The following is a 22,602-nucleotide window of genomic DNA, read 5'->3' on the forward strand; positions in this document are numbered from 1 at the left end:
GCGGCGGCCAGCTGACGCCGAGGCTCCCTCCGGGTGGCTTTAGCGTCGGGTCGTATCGTGACAGCCCCGTCGATCAGGTTTCTTCGGGAAATTGCGACTTGTTGGAGGTATGCAGAGGGCGCGCGCCGTCGCTCTCCCTGGCTCTGAGATCCTTACCCGGCCGGCTGCTCTTTGCTGGCGCCCTCCAGTCCACCTGGGAGCTGCAGGGTCGGCAGAGCTCTGGCGGTGTCCCAGGTTGCCCCCGCGGGCCCAGAACCGAGATTTTGGCCCTTCAGGCGGGATGTTCTCGCGCTGTCCGCTGGCGGCACATTCAGCCGCGAGAAACTTGGCCAGCTACGCGGGCCCTTCCCCAGGCGCCGGTCCCCGGACGGCCCCGGGGCTTCTGCGATTAGATTGAGGAGGGGTCGGGGTCGAAGCTGAAGCTGGAGTCGGAAATTGGGCTCTGGTATGAACCTGATGATACCTCGCTGACACCAACTTAAGTCTTCTTAAGTGCACAGACAACTATCGCTTAGATCGGATTTGTCGTTTAATCCCAGTTCCATGCAAACACAAGACAGTATTACCTAGAAAAATTAAACCGTGATGTTTGAATCTCTTTTGATGGCATTTCTTGCCTCTAGTGTTTTGTGGCCATGGAATGGGGGAGAAATCCCGAGTGAGAATTGCGGAAAAAGGGGCTCAAGTGTAGCGAGAAGATTGTGGGATCCATAGGACTTGAGGTGATGCCCTGATGATTCCTAGAAAGAGCAACTATTTCGTGTTTAAACTTCAAGACGGGAGTTTTGTGAGCTTTTCGTAGTCTGGATACTTAATGAGTAAGAGATTAAAAACTAGTATTTTGAACCAAACTAATCTGTGGTGTACTTTCCGAGAAAAGGTAGTTCATATCCCCTGACTTAAAAGGCTGCTGCGTAGACTTAACAAGTGTCCTGCAGTGGCCTGTCGCTAGTTTCATGAGTGTGGGAGTGGGAGGGGAGCACGGTAGGATTTCTCCTTTGATTTACTTTATCTCTGTTACTGTGTGAAATATACAGAGTAATAATTTTATGTTGGCATCTGCAGTCAAAATTTCTTTTTCTGCAGGAGAGCAAGTACAACAAAGTTAGGAGATCACTAGTATGCCAGGGGTCTTTTACAATTTTGTGGACAATTCCTTCTTCTTTTTTTTTTTTTTCCTCTTTTTTAAGAGAGGTTTTTGCTATAGGGCACGTGCCCTCAGGGACAGAAAGGCAGAAATCACTCCACGGGGGGAGGGGGGGGGCGGCCACGCCATAATCCCTTCTCCATTCTCCTCTCAGGATCTTGGGTATGCATGCACACATGCCCGGCGTGAGTTTAAGCCACCGGGTCCAGGACTCAAACTGCAGTCAACTACATGGGAGTCCAGCGACATAGCCATTACGCTAACTGCAGGTCCCCAAAATGCTTTTTATGAGAAAGCAACCTAAGGATTTTTTGCACCAGAATAGACCCATACTTTAATTGCATTTTAAAAAAGCTTTTTGAAGTTTGTGCATAATGCTTATTAAAAAAGTGATTTTCTATCAGACTGAAAACAGTGTGTGACTGGGTAGATTGGTACCCCCTTTTAAAATTTTTATTTGCTGTAGAGACAGAGAGGGAAAGTGAGAAATACCCTCTTTTCCACTCCCTTCCCCCAAAGTCATGGCCACTCTGCAATCTCTTCTTTCTCAGGCTTCTCTGCATGCAGGCACCTGTGTATGCATGCAGAGAATGGGAATGATTTTCAGAGTCCAGGACTCAAACTGTACTTGTCTATGTGGGAATCCAGTGCCCTAACCCATGCTACCTACTGGCCCTGGTGCCCCCTTTTTAAGTTCAGTTCTCACGTTTTTTTTTTTTTTTTTTTTTGAGAAAATAACAGTTCCTAGCTCACAGAATTCCTAAGTGTATGGAAGGATAGGAGAGAGAAAGTTAGGTGGTTATGGGAGACTTCAAAAAGGTCATGGAAATCGCATATTGTGAAAAAATTTTGTATGGATTTTGAAATCATTTGTACCAGAATAGGGGCGGACTTCAAAATAAAGTTGGTGGAGGGGCTGGCAGGTTGTGTGGTGGTTAAGGGCTCTGGACTCCCACATGGCTAGTGACCTGGACCTGGCAGCTTACTTTCTTACTTTCCCTCTCTTTCTCTCTTGCTCTGTGTCTCTCTGGTCAAATTAAAATAAAGTTAAATAAAATAATTCTTTAAAAATAATAAATAAAGTTGGTGGGAAAATGGATTTTTTTTTTTTCTGAGAGATTTTTGCTGTAGGGTATGTGCACTTGTACACTTGCCAGAGAGACAGAGAGACAAAGTGAGAAATCACCCCCATGTGGGGGTATCTTCTCTATCTTCCTCTCAGGATTTTGCGCAGTCATGAACATGTGTGAGTTAAAAGCCACTGGGTCCAGCACTCCAACTGGGATTGAGCATGTGGGAAACTAGTGCCTTAACCATCACGCCACCTGGTAGACCCAGAAAAATGGATTTAAAGTGAATTTATTTCAAAACATTTTTTGAAATCCATGCCTAGTTTTCTTTTTTATGATACATATTTTCCATTCACTTTTTGAAAACCCTTCATCAACTCAACGTTTTTTTTTTCTTTTCTTTTTTTTGAAATAGATATGTTGCCATAGGGCTTTATGCTTAAGGAGTCAGAAAGAGAGAGAAAGGGAAAGTGAGAAAATCGCCCTCCCTCTCTTCCCCAGGTATGCCCACATTATAATTCCTTGGAGAGTGGGGAGGAATGGATTCTGGACCCTCTGCAGATACCAAAATCCAGGAATGGCCCAAGTCTTTTATACAAAATGGCATAATATTTTAATGTGACCTATATATATCTTCCCATATACCTTAAGTCAACTGTAATTACTTATAATACCTACTACTGTGTAGATGTTATGTAAATAGTTATACTGTATTGTTTAGGGAATAATGACAAGAAAGGTCTCTTTTTCTTGTTGGGTCAGCCATCAGACACAGTGGAAATCTAAGTAGTTCAGGTCAGCAGCGATATATAACATTTTTCCTTAGTGGTTGCAATCTAACTTCATTCCTGGTTGCTTGAATCCAGTATTGGTTGAAGCTGTAAATGTGGAACTCTTGGTTGTGGAGGGCTGGCTGTATATTTAAGACATAATTAAATACTGTTATGTATACAAACTCATAAGTCCAGCTGACTGAGGGTCAAATATAGTCACCTAATGTTAGCACTTTTTATGTTTTATTTATTATTATTTTGTTGTTGCTTTTTTGCTATAGGGTGCATGTGGTTATCAGAGAGCAAGAGGGAAAGTGAAAAATTGCCCCCACAGGAGGAATGGTCACTCAGTAATCTCTTCTCCATTCTCTTCTCAGCATATTGGGCACACAGGCACACACACCCGACATGATTTTCAAGCTGCTGGGACCAGGACTAATAATGGACTCAGCCATGTGGGATATAGCACTTTAACCTCCATGCCACCTGCTGGCCCAGTGTTAGCATTTTGATTTGTGACATAAATGAATTACAGTTTTTTCTCACTAAACATGCTTTCTTTGGTCATCAAAGTCAGATTACTTTCTGTCTGTCTTACTCTACCCCCAAATCCCTCTCTACTGCAGAGTGTATTTTACCACCTACTGGCATCTATTTTAGCATTCTGCAAGCACTTCAAACTGTGTTTTCAGACAAAAAAAATTTATTGTTTATTCTCCCTCTTCCACCTCCATCTGCTTATAAAGGTGTTTAGCATGAAGTGTGAAAGTGAAGTATAAAACAAAATTTTATAAAGCAAGCCCAGGGCTGGCCCCTAGCCACTGGAACCCAGATCGTACATAGCCAACTATGATTCACAACCTGGCCCTGGTGGCTGAAAAACATACATGTATGTCCCAAATCCTGTCAGGATGAAGAAATGGAGGAGAAGGGATTGCTGTGTGACCATGACCAATTGAGGGAGGGGTGGGTGGGTGGGTGTTTTTTCCTTCTCCCTTTTGGCAATGAAAAAGATTACCAAGATAAACTGAGTCTTGATTGACTTTAATGTTAAACATTGGACACATAACAGAATCCATTTGGAGTCTTAATGAAGAATAGCATAAAGATGAACAGATTAATTAGCATTTTAACTGCCTGAACTATCAAACTCAGTTTTTTATGCTAGTAGGAGTTTGGGCATTAAAGAGTTTTGACTTTGGGCTTTGACACACTTGTAGTCTGCTAAACTGGCTGTATATTATAAGCCTTTGTTATAGCTAAGTTGTAGTTACGTATGTTCAGGTGTTTTACTTGGGCTTCCATTTCCCCTTTTGCAACATTAGGACAATATTTATCTTATAAGAATGTTGAGAATCAAAGGAAATATAATATTTATCTCAAAAGCAAAGCACATTATTATATAGCATATGTTAATTCTACTCAATTTTTCCCAGTGTTTTAGAAGTGTTTTGAAATACAAGTGTTCAGATTTTATTATCTGACATGTTGTCCTTTCTGCTTAATAGTTTGGCTGATCCTAAAAGTTTTGATGGGCGGGGTTATTTTGCTTGCATGCTTGCTTTTTTGAAAGATGTTTTCACCTTAGGGCACTGGAGAGAGAGTGAGAGAGACAGAGACACAGACAGTGAGAGAGAAAGTGAGAAATTACCTCCCAGGGGGGATGGCCATTGCACAATCCCCATTCTCCTCCTGGGATCTTGGGCACACGCACATGCCCAGCATGATTTTCATTCGCTGAGTCCGGACACGAACCAGGGTCAGCCATATGGGAGTCCAGCAATATAACTACTACGCCATCTGCTGGCCCCTTTTTTGCTTAAATATGTATTTATTACCTAGTAAGTCTTATTATTGGTTTTAGTCCTAGCAGTGTACTTAACGCAGTACATTAAAAAAAAAATGAGTTGTTTGGGGCCAGCAGGTGCCATGATGGATAAGGCACTGAATCCCATATGTCTGACACCTCAGTTGAAGTCCTGGACCTGGTGGCTTGAAACTCAAACTCATGCCGGGTGTGTGTGCATGTGTGCCCAGAATTCTAAGAAGAGAGTGTAGGAGAAGGGATTGCAGCATGGCCGTCCTTCTCTGCGGGAGTGACTTTTCACTTTCATGCTCACTGTGTCTCTCTCCATGCCCTATAGTGAAAACCTAAAAAGAAAAACAAAATAAAAATTGTGGTTTTCTTTTGATAATTTTGATTCTTTTATGTCTGTCATTACTCCTAGTCCCTATTTTGATATTAATGGGAAGTATGAATTATTATATAGTTAATAAAATTTAGACATTTATAATCTTGTTAAATGTGTCATATCTGTGCATCTACATGCCATAATGAATCCTTGGTTATTAACTTTTCTTTATGAGCTTACTACTTTATGATCTAAAAGAGGAAGAGCGAAGGATACAGATTAAGTAATTCTGATTTTTAAAATGATAAATAAATTGATAATTATTAAAAACTGAAAAAACATCCCAGAGGAATATTTTTCTTTTTGTTTATATGTTAGAATATGCGTAATTGTCTTTTTAGAGTATTGGAAACAATTTTACTATTTTAATCTAATAATATATGTGACTTTCAAGACATTCAGTCTGTTTTTGAAAATCCATCATCATTAAATTCAAAGTAATTAATATTTTAAGATGTGGGATCCTTCAATGTCTGTTAGATGCAAGTTACCTTGGCAACCTGATAGCAAACTGCAAATCACAGGCCATGCCCAGCAAATAAAAAACATCGTTATCACATAGAGTTGAGTGTACTATCTTCTATGTAGACTCTCATATTCATTGTGAGACATGTATCACATTTCTGTTGGTGCGTTTCCTTTCCCCCAATTTTACTTAAAAACTGCTGTGTTTTTTTTCTTTTTTCTTTTTTAAGAGAGATTTTTGCTATAGGGTGTATATGCTCACCAGAGAGACCAAGAGAGAGAGAGAGAGACAGAAAACAAGAAAGCACCCCTCAGGGGAGATGGCCACACCACAATGCCTTCTCCATTCTCCTCTTGAGATCTTGGGCTCACATGTGTCCAGAGTGAGTTTTAAGCCACTGGGTCCAGGATTTAAACCACCCTTGACCACGAGGAAGTCTAGTGATGTAACCATTATGCTGTCTGCTGGTCCTGAAAACTGCTGTTTTTTTTTTTTTTTTTAAGATGTCTAATTGACTGCTAAGTATAACATAGTATATTAGGCATTAATAAAAAGTGTCTGAAAGGGTATTTAATTTTGGGAAAACTAGAAAGTAATACTTTCTCTTTGTTCTTCTATAATGAATTACTAATTAACTGGGAAGGAAAGGGGGGTGGGTGGGAGAGAGGAAAGTGTTCCTGGGAAAATAATGGAAAATAATGATCTGATAGTATTTTAGGGAATTTAAATTGGCAACAGTTGGGGGCCAGAAGGTGGTGTGGTGGTTAAGGCGCTGGACTCTTAAAAAGACCATGGTTTGAGTCTCGGACCTGACAGCTTGAAAATTGTACTGGGTGTGGTATGTGCATGCATGCCCAAAATTCTAGGAGGAGAAGGGATTGTGACATGGCCATCCCCTTATAGTGTCCCTTACAGACACAGTTTGCAGGTATGGTCAAGGGAGCCTTGAGACTCTTTCTAGGGATCTACAGGGTCAAAACTGTTTTCATAATAATAGTAAGATATTATTTGCCTTTTCACTCTCATTCACTTTTTTTTTTTTTTTTGAGAGGTTTTTTTGCCATAGGGCACATGTGCTCACCAGAAAGACACAGTGTCAGCTCCATTTGCCTCTTGGGATCTTGGACACGCATGCACACACACCCGGCATGAGTTTAAGTCACCGAGTCTGGGACTCAAATCGCGGTCGACTACATTGGAGTCCAGCAAAGTAGCCATTATGCCATCTGCTGATCCCAACTCTCATTTACTTTTAAATGTATAATGGAGTTTTCCAGAGGTTACGTGACACATGATGTCATTCCTATGACCAGTGGAATGTATCCTTGTGTGTTCTTTGTTTTAAAAGTTTTTGGTTTTAATTTCTTTTTTTTTAAAGAATTGTCTTATTTAACTATTTATTTATTTATTTAATTTGACCAGAGAGGGACAGAGAGAGAAAGAAAGAGAGAGAAGGGGAAAATGAGAAAGCAAGCCGCCAGATCTGGGACTGAAACGCGGTTGACCACATGGGAGTCCAGTGCCCTTAACCACCAGGCCACCTGCCAACCCCTCTCAGTTTTAATTTCTAATATGACAAGTATTGATAGATATAATCAAAAGCACTTTGAAGTCCTTAATACTTTTAAGAGATCACTGCCTTTGAGAACTGCTCTCCTACATTTTGGACCACATGTACAAACTCAAATCTAGAATGGAACCAGAGCTAATTTCTCCGCCCCAGTGACTACTGGGCCGGGTGACAGTTTCAGTTTCAGGTATGGTCTCCAGTGACATTGTAATGGGGATGGTCTTCTTACCTCTAGACAATGGTAAAAGATTTGACTTTGCATGAGGCCTCAGCCTTAGCCAAAGAGGAAGGAGAAGTAAGTAGCACCTTATTACTGTCTAGTGTGGGAAGAACTAGGACTCTAGGTTTTCCCCACTGATTCCATTAACCTGACTCCCCATTTTGCCAATATAACTTTCTCTGACTGTTCTGTTGAGATGCTTCTTCTTGCCTTTGTTGTCAGGGATAGGAGAGAACTAAGGGCTTAAGAGAGAAGCTACCGGTTTTTGAGTGTTTAGCTGAAGTAGAGCAGTCATCTACAAGAGCAGTTCATTAGGCTGTGCTTTATCTGATCCTTTGGCTAGAAAGAGCACACGTTCATTGGAGGCTTTTCTTCCTCTCAGCTGAGGAAAACTTGTTGGTGTTTTCCCAGCTGCTGGCTTTACATCTGGAATATTGAGGCAAAATGAAATCTCAGGGAATTCACCATTGTGTCCCAAGGTCCTTGGATGGTCTACTCTTCTCTTCGTCTTTCAGAATCTTCTTAGGTTTGTTTTATAAATAATGTCCAAAGTTTTTCATTTTATTTACTGGGAGGGATAGAAAAAATTTCATCTTTCCCGAAGTGGAAGTCTGATTGCTTTTTTAACTTGGAATTTAGGAGAGAGGATTTGAAGCTAAACTCTAATCCCACTGCGTCCTTGTTATATTTAATTGTGTAAGACTATGTGAATAAACTTTAAAACAGTCTTGGGAACTAGCAGTTAGTGTAATGGCTATGTCACTGAACTCCCACGTAGTCGACCGCGGTTCACGTCCCGGACCCGGTGGCTTAAAACTCACACCAGGTACGTGTGCGTGCGTGCCCAAGATCGCTAGAGGAGAATGGAGGAGAAGGGATTGCGGCGTGACCATCCCCCCTGGGGGGTGATTTCTCGCTTACTGTCTCTATGTCTCTCTCTGTCTGTCTGGCAAGCGCACGCACCCTATAGCGAAAACCTCTCCAACAAAACAAAACAAAACAAAACAAAAACTTTAAAACAGTCTCATTAAAGAAAAAATAGGTTTGATAAAATGAGTAACTGGGCCAGCCCAGGGCCTGGTGATTATGGTGGCTGGATCCCACTTGGCTGACTGTACAATTCAATTTGAGTCCCAGACATGTGGCTTGAGAAACTTGCCAGGAGCCTGTGTGGGAATGCTCAAAATCTCAAAAGGAGAAAGAAATGGAGGAGAAGGGATTGAGGCATGACCTGCCTCATGTGGTTGGGGGTTTGGAATGTCCTTTCTTATTTCCTCTCTTTCTCGCTCTCTCTTTTTTTTTTTTGGTGAGCATACATGCCCTAGGGCAAATTATCAACAAAATGAGACACACAAACAAAACAAAAACAAACACAAACAAACCCAGGAAGAACTAGTTTAGAGAAAATGTTTAATATAGCTCTTGCACTTAACAGAATTTGTTAAAATGAGTTATGACTACAGATGAGGAGTTTATAAAACATAAGGTAATTTTGTAAAGTAAATGAAAAGGTTAAATGTTCCCCAAGTGCCTTAGGAACTTTTTGACTGAAGCCCTAGATATCTTCATTGGAAAGGCCCATCTAGAATTTGCAAGTGCTTCAGACATCTTTTCTCCTTTTTTGTTCTCAGGTTAGTTGATTCTTTCTTGATTATCACAGATGGCTGACTTTGTATCTTCTAAGTTCTTGCCTTCAGACATAAAGATTGTAATATATGTCAACAGTTGGCACCAAACCTAAAGTTAGAATACAAGGCAGGCTATAGCCTGATATGATATCCAGAGATAACAAAACAACCCAAGGATCAACAGATGTCCTGTTCCAGGGTCACCTTAATTACCCAACCATAACCCCTCCTTTCCTTAAATCCTAATAAAACATCCTTTCCCCCACTCTTCAGTTGATACAGCAGCACTCTGCATCTGGCCCCTTTCTGTGGTCAGAAACAATACATTTTATTCGCTTTCTCTCAGAGTTTATGATAATTTCACAGCCCATGACCAGGACTACCCTAACATTGCAGAGATCACCCTAATGCTTATGACTGTTTCTTTCCCTGTGTATATATTGTCAAATAGAACTATTAACTCTCTTTTAGTGAGAACTGACTACAATTCTTCAGTCTGAATTTGTGGAAGAGAAAATCTCAATAAATCCGCTGTTGTTGGGGGGAGAAACAAGCTAGGTACATGGTACAGTGAGGATTGCTAAGGTCTGTATTTGGGGGATTTAAATGAATTGAGCTTAGAACTATTTCTCATGTCCTCTTCTTATGTCTTACTCAGTTTTTTGTATGTAAAAGATTTTTCTCTCCACTTATTCGGCAAACAATTATTAGGTACCCATTATTTTAAAATATGTTTTGAGGGGAAAAAAAGAAAACAATCAGAGTAGTTACACAGTTTAATTTTAGCCACAGGCAATCATCTTTTACTGCAGGGTCAGTATCAATATGTTTAGCAAGATCTGGTGTGATTTTAATGTGTTAATTGTCTAGATATAAACTTTATAGTATATTGGCAAAAATAGACAACATGAATTATTTCTTTAGGGAACAATTAAGGATAACTTATTACTGCTAGGCAACATTGCTTCAAAATATACTTTGAGAAAATAATTTAAAATTAAAAGTTGGGGCCATCCAGTGGCATGGTGGTTAAGGCGGCTGGATATCACAGGGCTGACTGTATACATGGCTGAAGTCCTGGACCCAGCTATTTGAAAAACACATTTGGCATGTGTGTATATATATATATTACAAAATGAGATTTTTCCGTCCAGTATACATTGTATATTGGCTCAATCAAGGATATTACCATACATGTTATTGTCAACAAGTAATTTTCTATTTCTTGTTTCTTAAATTTTTTCCTACTCCCTCCCTCTTAATCCCCCCTTAATTCCTTACCTCTCACCCTCTACCAACCCCCTCTTCTTCCGCACTGTCTCTGTTATGTACAGTTGTTTTTTATACCTTTTTTTTTTCACATTTCATTGATTCACTAAATATCTTTTTTATTTTTTTGGAGAGATTTTCACTATAGGACGCGTGCGCTCGCCAGACAGAGAGAGACATAGAGACAGAAAGTGAGAAATCACCCCCCAGGGGGGATGGTCACGCTGCAATCCCTTCTCCTCCATTCTCCTCTTGGGATCTTGGGCACGCACGCACACGTGCCTGGTGTGAGTTTTAAGCCACCGGGTCCGGTACACAAACCGCGGTCTACTACAGGGGAGTCCAGCAACATAGCCATTACGCTAACTGTTGGTCCCAATTCACTAAATATCTTAATTTAAAGACTTTCAATAGCAAGCACAACTGATATATACATATCTATGAATGCATGTCTGACTTCAGGCATAAACCTCAGTGAGTGAAGAGAACATGCTATAAAGTAGCACCTCGCTAGGGCTATATACCTTACTGCAGTCATTAAATAGGTATTAATAGGTATTTTTAATGCATTTTTTTATTTCAAGAGAAACAATTTTAGTTTTAATAGATCAAAATCAAAAAATGTTTAAAGAAATTTGCTTAAAACTTAAAGCCAGGAAAAGGTTAGGATTCAGTTCAGATAGGTAGATGAACCTACCAACAGTTCAACAGAAGGCAGAAATCTTTAAATATGGAAATCAAAGCATCAAGAAAATCAATAACCTTTTAGTCTCAAGTAAAAAAAAAAAATTTCACTAGTTTAGACTCATGGATTTATGTAATTAATCTCTCTTCTATTGAATTTGCAGTGTTGCTGTGATCTAATCTTTCCATTTAATCTCCAGAAGTTAACATTCAACTCTGGACTTGTCCATACCATTAGGCTGGCCATTCTCTTGGTTGGTTTTTATACTCTTAGTTCTGTGTTTTTGACTTTAGTTTTCCTGGTATAGCACTACCTTTAGCACTTCTTGGAGAGCTGGTCTGGTGTTGGTAAATTCTTTCAGGTTTTGTTTATCTGAGAATGTTTTTGTCTTTTTTTTTTTTTTTTTTTTCCCATATGAAAGATAATCTTGCTGGGTATAGTATTCTAGATTGTAATTGTTTTTCAGTTAACACTTTGAATTTATTTTCCCATTTTTTTCCTAGCTTGCATTGTTCCAATGAGATGTCCGATGTCTGATGTTAGCTTTATGGGATATCCTTTGGAAGTAACTTGACATTTCTCTCTTGCCAAATTTAATGATTTTGTCTCTGTGGTTTTGCTCAATCTGGCTGTGATGTGCTTTGGGGAAGATCTTGGGTTGATTCTGTGTGAGGTCCTTTTTATTTCTGAGATCTGGATATTTGAGAGTCTCTCTAGGTTTGGAAAGTTTTCGTCCAGGATTTCATGGAATAGATTATCAATGCCCTTATTAGTTTCTTCACCTTCTGGAATACTTATGATCTGGATGTTTGGACATTTAATGGTATCTAGTAGTACTCATATGTTATTCTCATATTTTTTTGAGTTATTTTCTCAGTCTGGTGAATTTTTCTAGGTCAGAGGTTCTATTTTCTACATCTGAGATTTGAACGTCTGTATGACCTAATCTGTTTTTGATATTTTCAAGAGAAGTTTTTATTTCCTTCATCTCTAACAATTCTGTTTGATTCTTTTTATGATGTGTATCTCCTCTTTCAGATCGTGCAAGAACTTCCTCACCTCCTGGAACTCAGTGTCTCTCTTCTCCTGCATCTTCTGGAGTTCGTTGTCTCTCTTCTCTTGCATCTCTGATAGCTTTGTCACTTTGAATATTCTGAATTCTTTATCTGACATTTCCATGAGTTCCCCTGTATCTTCTGACTCCTGGCTAGATCTGGGGGGCAGGAGGGTGAAGTCTGGGCAGAGGGTCTTTGGCAGTCTTAATCTGACTATGACTTAATAACTTGTAAAAATGGGGTTATTTCTCTGGAATAATTTCAAACAGCACTATGCTACCTCTGTCTATTAATGAATCTAGGAAACTTGAAATGACAATTTCCTAGTCTTTTACTTTTTGTGAATTTAGGAGTCAAAATAATTTAGGTTAAGCCTGTATTGATAAAATCTTTGCCATAAATAACTTGAAGTAGTCAACTAGTATTGGTTATGCAGATTACTTTCTACAGCAACACAGATTTACCATCTACACTTCTATAGATTAGTCTAACACAGGTCTCAATGGGTTAAAATCAGCATCAGTAAAGATATGTTACTTTCTTGAGGCCTGTGGGGAAAAGTCTGTTTTCTTGCCTTCTCAGCATTCTTTGATGGCTACTTTCCTCTCTCCATGCACGATGAAGGACATTTTATTTTTAAAGTAAAAATGGATTGTTATAGAACTTAGATTATAATAAGCTTTGTGTGATTTATTTAAGTTTAATGTAATGGAACAATCATGTGGATGCTATACTTCATTTGCTTCATTCTTGCTATAAATATTTGTTCAGACCTCATGGCCAAAAGAAAAGAAAATTTCGTTTCTCCTGAAAATGCTAAAAGACCAAGACAAGAAGAATTGGAAGATTTTGATAAAGATGGTGATGACGATGACTGTACAATTTCTTTCACTAATGGTACTTCTACTTTGGTAAGTGCAAATTTCTGATTGACATACTTCCTCATGTCTTCTTTATATGTCATAGTCTATAACAAATTCAGGAAAAAGCAGTCTGATCTTTTTTAAAAGCCATGATAAAATAATCTGTTCTAACTAAATTGAAAGTTTTGTTAATTTTTAGACAAATTAATACAGAAAATAATGAAACAAAGAATTTAGGGATAAAGGTTATCAGTTAATGATGATAAAACTGATAAACCTCTAGTAAGACCAGCAAAGGAAAGAAGAGGAAGGATACAAATGGCCAAAGTCAGGAATGGGGTTGGCTCTATGACCACAGACTCTGCAGATGTCAAAAGGATTTATCAGCTCTACCTGCGTTTACTTGGCAAAGTTAGATGAAGTGACCCAGTTTCCAAAAAGTAAAACTACAACTCACACAGTATCAAATGGATCATTTGAATAGCTCTATAACAATTATGGAAATCTAGTTAATTTTTAAAAACTCTTAATAAAGAAATCCCTAAGCCTGTTTGATATCACTAGAGAATTGTAGCGAACATTTAAAGAATTAGAGTGAATTCTGCACATCTTCCAGAAAACAGAAGAGGAGGAAACATTTTTCAATTCATTATCTTAATTCTAAAACATCAAGAAGGGCCAAAAAAGCAAACTAAACACTCATATTCCTGATGGATATGGATGCAGAAATCTGCAATAAAATATAAGTAAGTAGAATTTAGCAGCATATAAAAAGGTTTATATTCTATGATCAAATGGGTTTATTCTAGGCATGCAAGCCTGGTGTTCAGAATCTGAAAGTCACCATATTACAAGCTAAAGAAGAAAAATGTGATCATATTATTCAGTGAGGCAAAAGTATTTCACAAAATCTAACACATTTATTATTATGATTATTTTTGTTTCTTGTCATAGGGTGTATGTGCTCTGTTGGACAGAGACAGAGAGTGGGAATGTCAGACATCACCTCTCGGGTGATGGCCATGCTGCAATCCCTTCTTTGTCATTCTCTCGGAATTTTGGGCATATGTGCACACACACTTGGTATGATTTTTAAGCCACTGGGTCTGGGACTTGAACCTTAGTCAGCCATGTAGGAGTCCAGCACCTTAACCACTGTGCTACCTGCTGGTGCCACACACATTATTAAAATTCTCAGAAAAGAAATTGAGGAGGAAAATAGAGAGGCAAGACATTTATGGGACACAGAAATGTATTATTATTATTATTATTGATGATGATAATGCATTTTGTAGCCTCAACTGGACTGGTGTGAAGTGTATTCATGCTGGGTAAATTAAACTTACAACCTAAGTGATGTGTAGTGATTAAATGTATAAAACAAATTAAAATAAAAAAATTGTCAGAAAACCAGGAAAAGGAGGAACTTCCTTAATACAATAAAAGGCACATCAACAGAAAAGCAACAACTAACACTGTACTTTGTGGTGAAACATGGAATATTTTTCTCCTAAGATCAGTAACAAGGAACATGTCTGCTCTCATTGCTCTTTTTCAACAATGTGCTGGGAGATCTGGCCTAGTGCAAATAAAGCAAGAAAGGGAAACAAGACACACAGATTGGAAAGGAAAAAATAGACAACTAAAAAACTCTATTTGTAGATGATCTAGTTGTCTAAATAGAAAATCTCAATGTATCTACCAAAAAACTTAGAACAAATAAGGGGGCTAGCACTTGGCGTAGAGCTTAGTGGTCTGGATCTCACCCAGCTGGCTGTCTGCTATTAGACCTGATGGCTTGAAAATTGCACTGGGCGTGGGTGTGGGCGTGTGTGTGCTTGTGTGCGTGCATGCCCAAAGTCCCAAGAGGAGACTGGAGAACTGATTGAGGCATGGTCAACTCCCTGGAGAGTGAATTCTCACTCTTTGATTTTCTATCTGTCTCTCTCTCTTCCTCTCTGTTTTTCTTTCCAGTGAGTTCATGATCTTTATAGCAAATGAAAACAAAAAAGAAAAAAAGAAAGAAAAATACTCTTATATGATATTATAATGGTGGGGTAGTGGTGGGTCATATCATACATTTTTCCAAATGCATGGAGTGGACAACACCGAGTGAACCCTTATGACTTGAGGTGATAATGATATGTCAGCGTAAGTCATCAGCTGTAACCAGTGTACCACTCTGGTAAGGGATGTTGGATAATGGGAGGCTACACATGCAAGGATAGGAGGTATCTGAAAACTCTTAGCATCTTCCTCTCGATGTTGCTATGAACTTAAACCTGCTCTAAGAAATGCTAAGTATTTTTAAAAAATGAAATACATAGGTATAAATCTAACAAAATATGTAAAGGACTTGTATGCTGAAAACTATAAACTGCTGATGAAAACCTGATCAAAGAAAACGTAAGTGGAGAGATTTACTTATTCATGAATTGGAAGACTCAACCTAGAAGTCAGTTTTTTCCTAAAATGCTATACAAGTTTAATGTATAATTTCCATAAAAATCCCATTGAGATTTTTGATAGCTATAGATAAGTTCTAAAATGTATATGAAAAGTAAAGGAACTACAATAGCTAAAGCAGTTTTGAAAAAGAATGAAGTAGGAGGGATCAGTCTACTCAATTTCAAGACTTATAGCTACAGTTATCAAGATCATGTGACACTGAAATTGGGAAAGATACATAGGTTACCCACACAGATCAAACTTATTTTCTACAAAGGCGGAAATGCAATTCCATGGAGAAGGTAGCCTTTCCAGCAAATGGTGCTGGAAGAATACATTGGTAAGCCAAAAAATTAACCTTGTCCTAAGTCTCATACCTTATACAAAAATAAACTTAAAAGTTGGGTAACAGGTACAAATGTAAAACTTAAAACATTAAACTTTTTGTTCCTGTTTTTGCTGCAGGGCATGTGTACTCATGGGGGAGGGAAAGTGATAAAGAGAGGAGGGAAGTAAGAAATCACTCACCTGGAAAGATGGCCATATTGCAGTCCCTTTCTTCCACTTCCTCTCAGAGTTTTGGGCAGGCACACACATGCACTCAGTGTTTTATTCAAGCCGCCGGATCTGGGACTTTAAGTGCAAAGATGTCTATATGAGATCCAGTGCCTTAACCACCATGCCACCTGCTGGCCCCAAGACGTAAAACCTGTAAAAATGAACATGGGGGAAATAGGACTAGGCACAGAGTTATTAGACTTGACATCAAATATACGAAGCATCAAATGAAAAGCTGGTAAATTGGACCTCATCAAAATTAAAAACTTTGTTCTGCAAAAGACCCCACAAAGAGGATAAAAGGTCAACCTATACTAGGAAAATAATATTTGCAAATCACAAATCCAACAAAATATACTAGTGTCTTGACTATATAAGGAACTCTCAAACTCACCAGTTAAAAGAACAAATAATCCTGTTTGAGAATGAGAAGGTAGATTTCACTGACGAGGAGGACATAACATGGCAGATAAGCACATGAAATGATGTTCAACATTATTTATCATCAGGGAAATACATATTAAGACCACACTGAGATATTGCTACATATCCATCAGAGTGGTTAGAAAAACCAGTGACACCACTGTATGCTGGCAAAGACGAAGATAAACCAAGTCATTCGTACATTGATGGTGGAAATGTAAAGTGGTATTGCACTTTGGAAAAGTCGTCAGTTTCGTTAAGAAACTTAATTTGCAACTACCACATAATCCAGTTTTGTCTTGAAGAAATGAAATTAATCTTTACACAAAGACTAGTATATTGATGTTTTTAGCAGCTTTGTTTGTAAAAGCCAAAAACTGGAAACAATCCAGTTGTCAATCAGTGAATAAATATATTGTGCTATGTCCATGCCACAAAATACTGTTTAAGTACAAAATGAGTGAATCACTGATACAGGCAACAGCAGAGAATTACACTGTGCAAAAAAAGATAATCCCAAAAGTTTGCATTTTGTATCATTCCAGTTTTTTGACATTCTTAAAATGACAAACTTTTACAGAAATGGAGATCGGGTGTTAAGGGTTTGGTGGGATGTGGATGTGGCTATACAAGGGCAAATTGAGAATTTTCGAGGTGCTAGAAATAAGGTATCTTGACCATATCAATATCAGTATCTTACCTGTGATACTGTTATATAATTTTACAAAGTTTTACCATTGGCAGAAACTGGGTAATTAGTACACAAGATTTTTATTTTTTAACATCTGCCTGTGAATCTGTAGTTATTGCAAAATGAAAAAAAATGTTGAAAAATTATTTAGCTATGAGTTCTGGTATTATGCTGCTCATACAGTGGTATAAATGGCTTCTGCTTTTTATTGAAATATGTGTCCAGCAGAAGGGAGCCAGGATTTTTTTTTTTTTTTTTCCTGAGAGATTTTTGCTATAGGGTGCATACACTTGCTGGAGAGACAGAGAGACAGAAAGCAAGCAAGCTGCCAGGTTTGAGCTTGGCCATACCTCATTCCCTTCTCCTGCAATTTCTTCAGGATTTTGTGCATGCACACACGTGCACCTGGCATGAGTTTCAAGCTGCCAGGTTTGAGACTCAAACTGCGGTTGGCCATGTTGGAGTCCAACAGTGTAGCTATTATGTCATTTGTTGGTCTCCAGGGGGCTTTTTAAGAAGCCATTAAAATAGCTGGAAACATGAAAATAGTCTTCAGAAAAATGGAAAGTTATGGTAAAATGTGGGTATTTTTGTGCATGTGTGCCCAAAATACTGAGAGCAGAATGGAGGAAAAGGGATTGCAGTGTAGCCATCCCTCTAGGGGATGATTCTCACTTTTTGTCTCTTTGTATCTGGTGAGTGCACACGCTCTGTCGCAGAAATCTCTAAAAAAGAAGCGAAACAAAATGTAGGTGATATATTCTGGTACTTAGATAATTATTAATACAAAATGTGAGTATTGTCTGCCAAACTGTAGGTTAAACTATTTATGAACTTTTCTTTAATTTAATGCTGTTAAATATTTACAGGACAGCAATTATTATTTCTGTTTTTCAAAATTCGGAAACTGTTTTTATGTGTTCCTAGTACATAGCCGTCATAAGTGGCAAAGTCACAAGAATAGCAGACTTTACCTTTTAAGAATGAGTTTTGTCCTTTGCATTGTTTTTATGAAGTAGGCTGCATGTCAGATAGTAAATTCTGCATTCAAACTGTGGCTGATTACCTTCCAGGGATAATCTAAATACAGTCCTGTATTTTACACCAAGTTTTCTGTCAAAGGAAATTTTGATTCTGGTTGAGACATTTAGCAGTGACTAGATATAACTTCAGTTGTCACAAACTGGGTTCAGGTGTGTGCTACTGATGTCCAGTGAGCAGATTCTAGGAATGCTACTAAGCATTCCAGTGTCCAGGACTGACCTGGCCATGTTAACAATTATCTGGGGCAAAATGTCAATATTAGGCAACTTTGTGATACACTTATTAGGTGCTTTAGAAATTCTAAAATAAGTAGTGACTCAGAAGATTCCCTTCTGAAGTTCCCTTCCTTGAAGTTACTGTTCCTCACATTCTGTAACTTTTTTATTGGTTATACTGCTGGTCTTTCTTCTGCCAACAAATGTTTGATTGATTATAATGAGTGAATTAGACAAGTTGATTGTTTTTTCCCATTGTTTTTTATTAATAGACTGAAGCAGAAGTTGGAATAATTGAAAGTATTCAACTAAAAAACTTCATGTGTCATTCAATGCTTGGGCCCTTTAAATTTGGTTCTAATGTCAACTTTGTTGTTGGCAACAATGGAAGTAAGTGCTTTTGCTTTCCTCATTTGACTTTGAGCAGTCTTTTAAGTTTAGAATATATAAACTTTTTGAAATAGGTCACTATGAGTGCTGATAAATATAATAGGTTTTTCAAAAGTTCATAGAAAATGTGTATTATTTAAAAAACTGCATGTATTTCAATTTTTTTTTACACTAATATATACTTTAATTCCATTAAAAAAAAATTTGCTAGAGGGCACGTGTGTTTGCTGGAAAGAGACAGGATAGATGAGAAAGCACCCTCGCCCATAGGGGATGGCCATACCACGATCCCTTCCTCATTTCATTCTCCCTTCAGGATTTGGGGTATACACACATACTCATCTAGCACGCTTCTCTAGCCACTGGGTCTAGTAGTCAACTACGTAGTTGGCCATGTGGGATCCAGCTGCCTTAACAGCTATACCACGGACTGGCCCAATTCCATTTTTCTGTGAACTTTTTGAAGTCCTTGCATATTTAGTTTACAAGTCTATAACTTCTGGTTATGAATATTTTCACTATTTGCTGCCAGTATACATTTAAGGAAAATACTGAGTGAACTCATTTACATAGTATAGATAAACATTTCCTGATTATTTTTTATATTTACATTTGTATTTGTATTTATTTATTTTGCCAGAGGGTGCCATACATCTCTGGAGAGAGAGAAAGAGAGAGAGAGAGAGCGAGCGTGGTGGGGGACATTAGAAAGCACTCCCCACCCCGTCATGGGCCATGCCATGCTGCAGTCCTGCCTTTCACCTCTCCTTTTGAGACTTTGTGCACACATGCTCATGTGCCTGGCATGTCCCTCAAACTGCCAGGTGTAGAACCTGAATGTGCAGCTTGCCACATGGGACCCAGCTTCCCCAGTCGCCTTGCCACCAGCCAGCCCTCCTGCTTATTTTTTAACCCATTTACCTTAGAGCCTGTGTCATAGAAGGGTAAACAAACTATTTTCATTGTGATTGAGGCATCCCAGTGTCTTAACATTGTAATGGAGCAGAAGTACAGTGCCTTGGGAATCCAAATGAGAAAGTAACCAATTCTTACTGTTGTGGCCCATGACAGTTTTAAGAGGAGATGGGAATTGTGTCAGTTTATAGGTCAAAAATACAGATTCTTTTTAGTATATACACTGCCGAGGCAAGCACAAAATTACAGATTCTTTATGTCTCATTAGAGAAGAAAAAACTGAAATATTCCAGGCAGAGATTGCTTATTGGTAGAAGTTTGCATAAGTAGATATATATTAGGAGTGGTGAATAACACATGATTTTATCTTTTGATACATGGAAGGGAAAGGTGGAAGCTGACACTGGAGAGTCATGGTACACGTGATGTAAAGGGTCTTGAAGGTCATGATAAAGATGTGGGGTATTTTTGGGCCAGTAGGTGGCGTGGTGGTTAAGATGGCTGGATCCCACATGGCCTACTTTGTGGTTCTAGACTTAAAAAACACCCTGGACATATATGTGCGCATGCCCCAAAACCCTAGAGACAAATGGAGGAGAAGGGATTGTGGCTTGGTCATTCCCCTCTGGGGTGATTTCTCACTCCCCCACCCTCTCCATCTCTCTTGACAAGCACATGTGTCCTATAGCAAACTGGGGGAAAAAAAGATTAGGGAGTTGTATTTAGAAGTCAGTGGGGAGTCAAAGTTTTGAGTAAAGAGGTGACATGATCAAGATTGGTGAAACAAACTGGCCACAATGCAGAGAATAGACTAGAAGGAAGAAAATAGAGGAGTCAGAAAGACCACTTGGGTCTGAGGTAGTCCAGCCAGGCCTGAGGAGCTGACAGATTGACGGCAGTAGGCAGTGAAAGGAGCCTCTATAGAATCACCAGCTGGTGACACATGCTTGGCTGATGGACCAGGATGAAGCCAGAGTTTCAGGGTGGAAAGTTATCCCAATAATTTTTCCCATTTCTTTTTAAGTGGTAAAAATTCAGTTCCTGAAATGTTCACCGCTCCCCCCTCCACAAATTACTGGCACTTAACTATGTTGTAATATATATAACTTTGGAAGAAAATGGTAATTGAATCGCAGCATTTTATTTCAGGTTGAGACTAATTTGTTAGGCATCTTTTTGCTATGAAGAGTAGGAGTCAGCATTTTCTTTTCTCTTTAATGAATGTGATTTTTTTCAACGATTGTTTCTTTAGGTGGCAAGAGTGCAGTACTCACAGCACTCATAGTTGGTCTTGGTGGAAAAGCAGTGGCTACCAATAGAGGATCTTCTTTAAAAGGTTTTGTGAAAGATGGACAGAAGTAAGTGCTTGCTTGCTATGTGTGTTTTCAATTCTTTGGTAAGAAATAGCTACTTTTAGATTCCCACTTGATGTGGACAAGACGGAAAATGAAGTGCCTTCCAAGAATAGGAGCAGAAGTATCATATTGCCATCATGGCCTGTTATGCCTGTTGCCCTCTTCAGACAAGCCCCCATGTGCTTGTGCCAAGATAGCTTATGCAGCTCAGTTCATGTGCCTGCCCACCTACACTCACGCTTCTTTTATTTTTCTGGAAGAAATGCTAGTGACAAATCTTTGTAGTTTGTTTAAAGAAATATTTATAAATATTTCTAGTTCCTGGCTTCCAGGTTTGACTTGTGAGCCCCAGAAATTTGGGTACTGGGACTTGATTGTATTGACTGTACTGTAAAGGTATAAAGTGAAAATACAATTTATTCACAGTGTCCTGGAGTGAAACCTAGTGGGCAGTGATTGGTTCATAATGAGTATAACATGGAGGCAACAGTCTCGTGGATAGATTAATGATGTTTCATGAGACTCAGTAAGTTCTAGCTCCCTTAAGAAGGGGTTAGTTCTGGGCCCACAGGTGGCATGGTGGTTAAGGTGCTGGGTTTCCATATGACCAACCATGGTTCGAGTCCCCAACCTAGCAACTTGAAAAATCACACCAGGCATGTTCACATCATGCCCAAAATCTTAGGAGGAGAATGGAGGAGAAGGAATTGGAGTGTGACCATCCCTCCTAGGTGGTGATTTTTCACTTCCTTCTCACTGTTGCTTTCTACTTTCCGGCAAGTGCGCATGTCCTATGCAGAAACTTAAAACAACGGTGGATGGGGGGTAGTTCTCACAAGAGCAGGTTGTTATGAAAGAGAAAGCAATCAGTAGTGTTCTGTCTCTCTCTCAACCTGTGCCCACTATCCTTTGTACTTTGATTGGCTCTGCTCAGTGTCCTCTCTCTCAGCCTGTGCCACTATCCTTTGTACTTTGATTGGCTCTGCTGTAGGCATGTAAGCATGTAGACTTTGTACTTTCCGGCCACTAGAATTATGAGTTTGTAAATAAACTTCTGTCTTCTTTATAAAGTCACCCAGGTTCATGTATTTCTGTTAGCAATGAAAAACAGACTATGACACTGGCTTTTAACTCAATCCTGTCAGTATATTAGTCATTTTATTTAAAAAATATTATGAGGTACATTAAATTAATACTAGGTACTCATGCAATTGATAGTTAATTAAATAAAAGCTTTTTGCTTTGTATTGTGGGTTAGCTGCCCTTCCCCTTTCATAGTTTTGTTAGTGGTTCTAAACCTTAACTGTTTATTAGAATCAACTTGGGGGATTCTTAGAAATCCCATTCATTACAATTTTTTAGGAGCATATCTACCTTCAGTAGGTAAAACACACCAGGAGCTGGCCTATGGAACAGAGGTTAGGGAAACTAAATCCCACATGGCCAACTATGATTTGAATCCTGGCCTGGGTGGCTTGAAAAACATATCAGTTGTGTGTGCATGTGTGCCTAAAATGCTGACAGGGAGAATGCAGAGAAAAGGATTGTAGCGTGTGTGGGTGGTGCTTTCACTTCCTTTCCCTCTCCCTTTTTCTCTCTTTTGTGTGCATGAGTGTGTGCACCCC

General features: G+C 38.9%; 1 protein-coding gene across 2 annotated transcripts in view; it reads left to right on the forward strand.

The window, feature by feature from the left end:
* The first annotated feature begins 1 nt into the window (after position 1).
* SMC6 (structural maintenance of chromosomes 6) overlaps positions 2–22,602 on the forward strand; it is a 73,344-nt gene continuing 50,743 nt past the window's right edge. The window contains exons 1-4 of one of the 2 annotated variants that reach the window (XM_006140806.3): positions 2–107; positions 12,847–12,986; positions 18,590–18,707; positions 20,875–20,980. In XM_006140806.3, coding sequence (XP_006140868.1) covers positions 12,852–12,986; positions 18,590–18,707; positions 20,875–20,980 — 359 coding nt within the window. In that variant the 5' untranslated portion in view covers positions 2–107; positions 12,847–12,851. Of the gene's footprint in view, positions 108–12,846; positions 12,987–18,589; positions 18,708–20,874; positions 20,981–22,602 lie in introns of those variants that run through there. The other variant, XM_027773415.1, reaches the window with a different exon arrangement.

Source organism: Tupaia chinensis, unplaced genomic scaffold (assembly GCF_000334495.1).
Source record: "Tupaia chinensis unplaced genomic scaffold, TupChi_1.0 Scaffold000045_1, whole genome shotgun sequence".
Taxonomy (NCBI): Eukaryota; Metazoa; Chordata; class Mammalia; order Scandentia; family Tupaiidae; genus Tupaia; species Tupaia belangeri.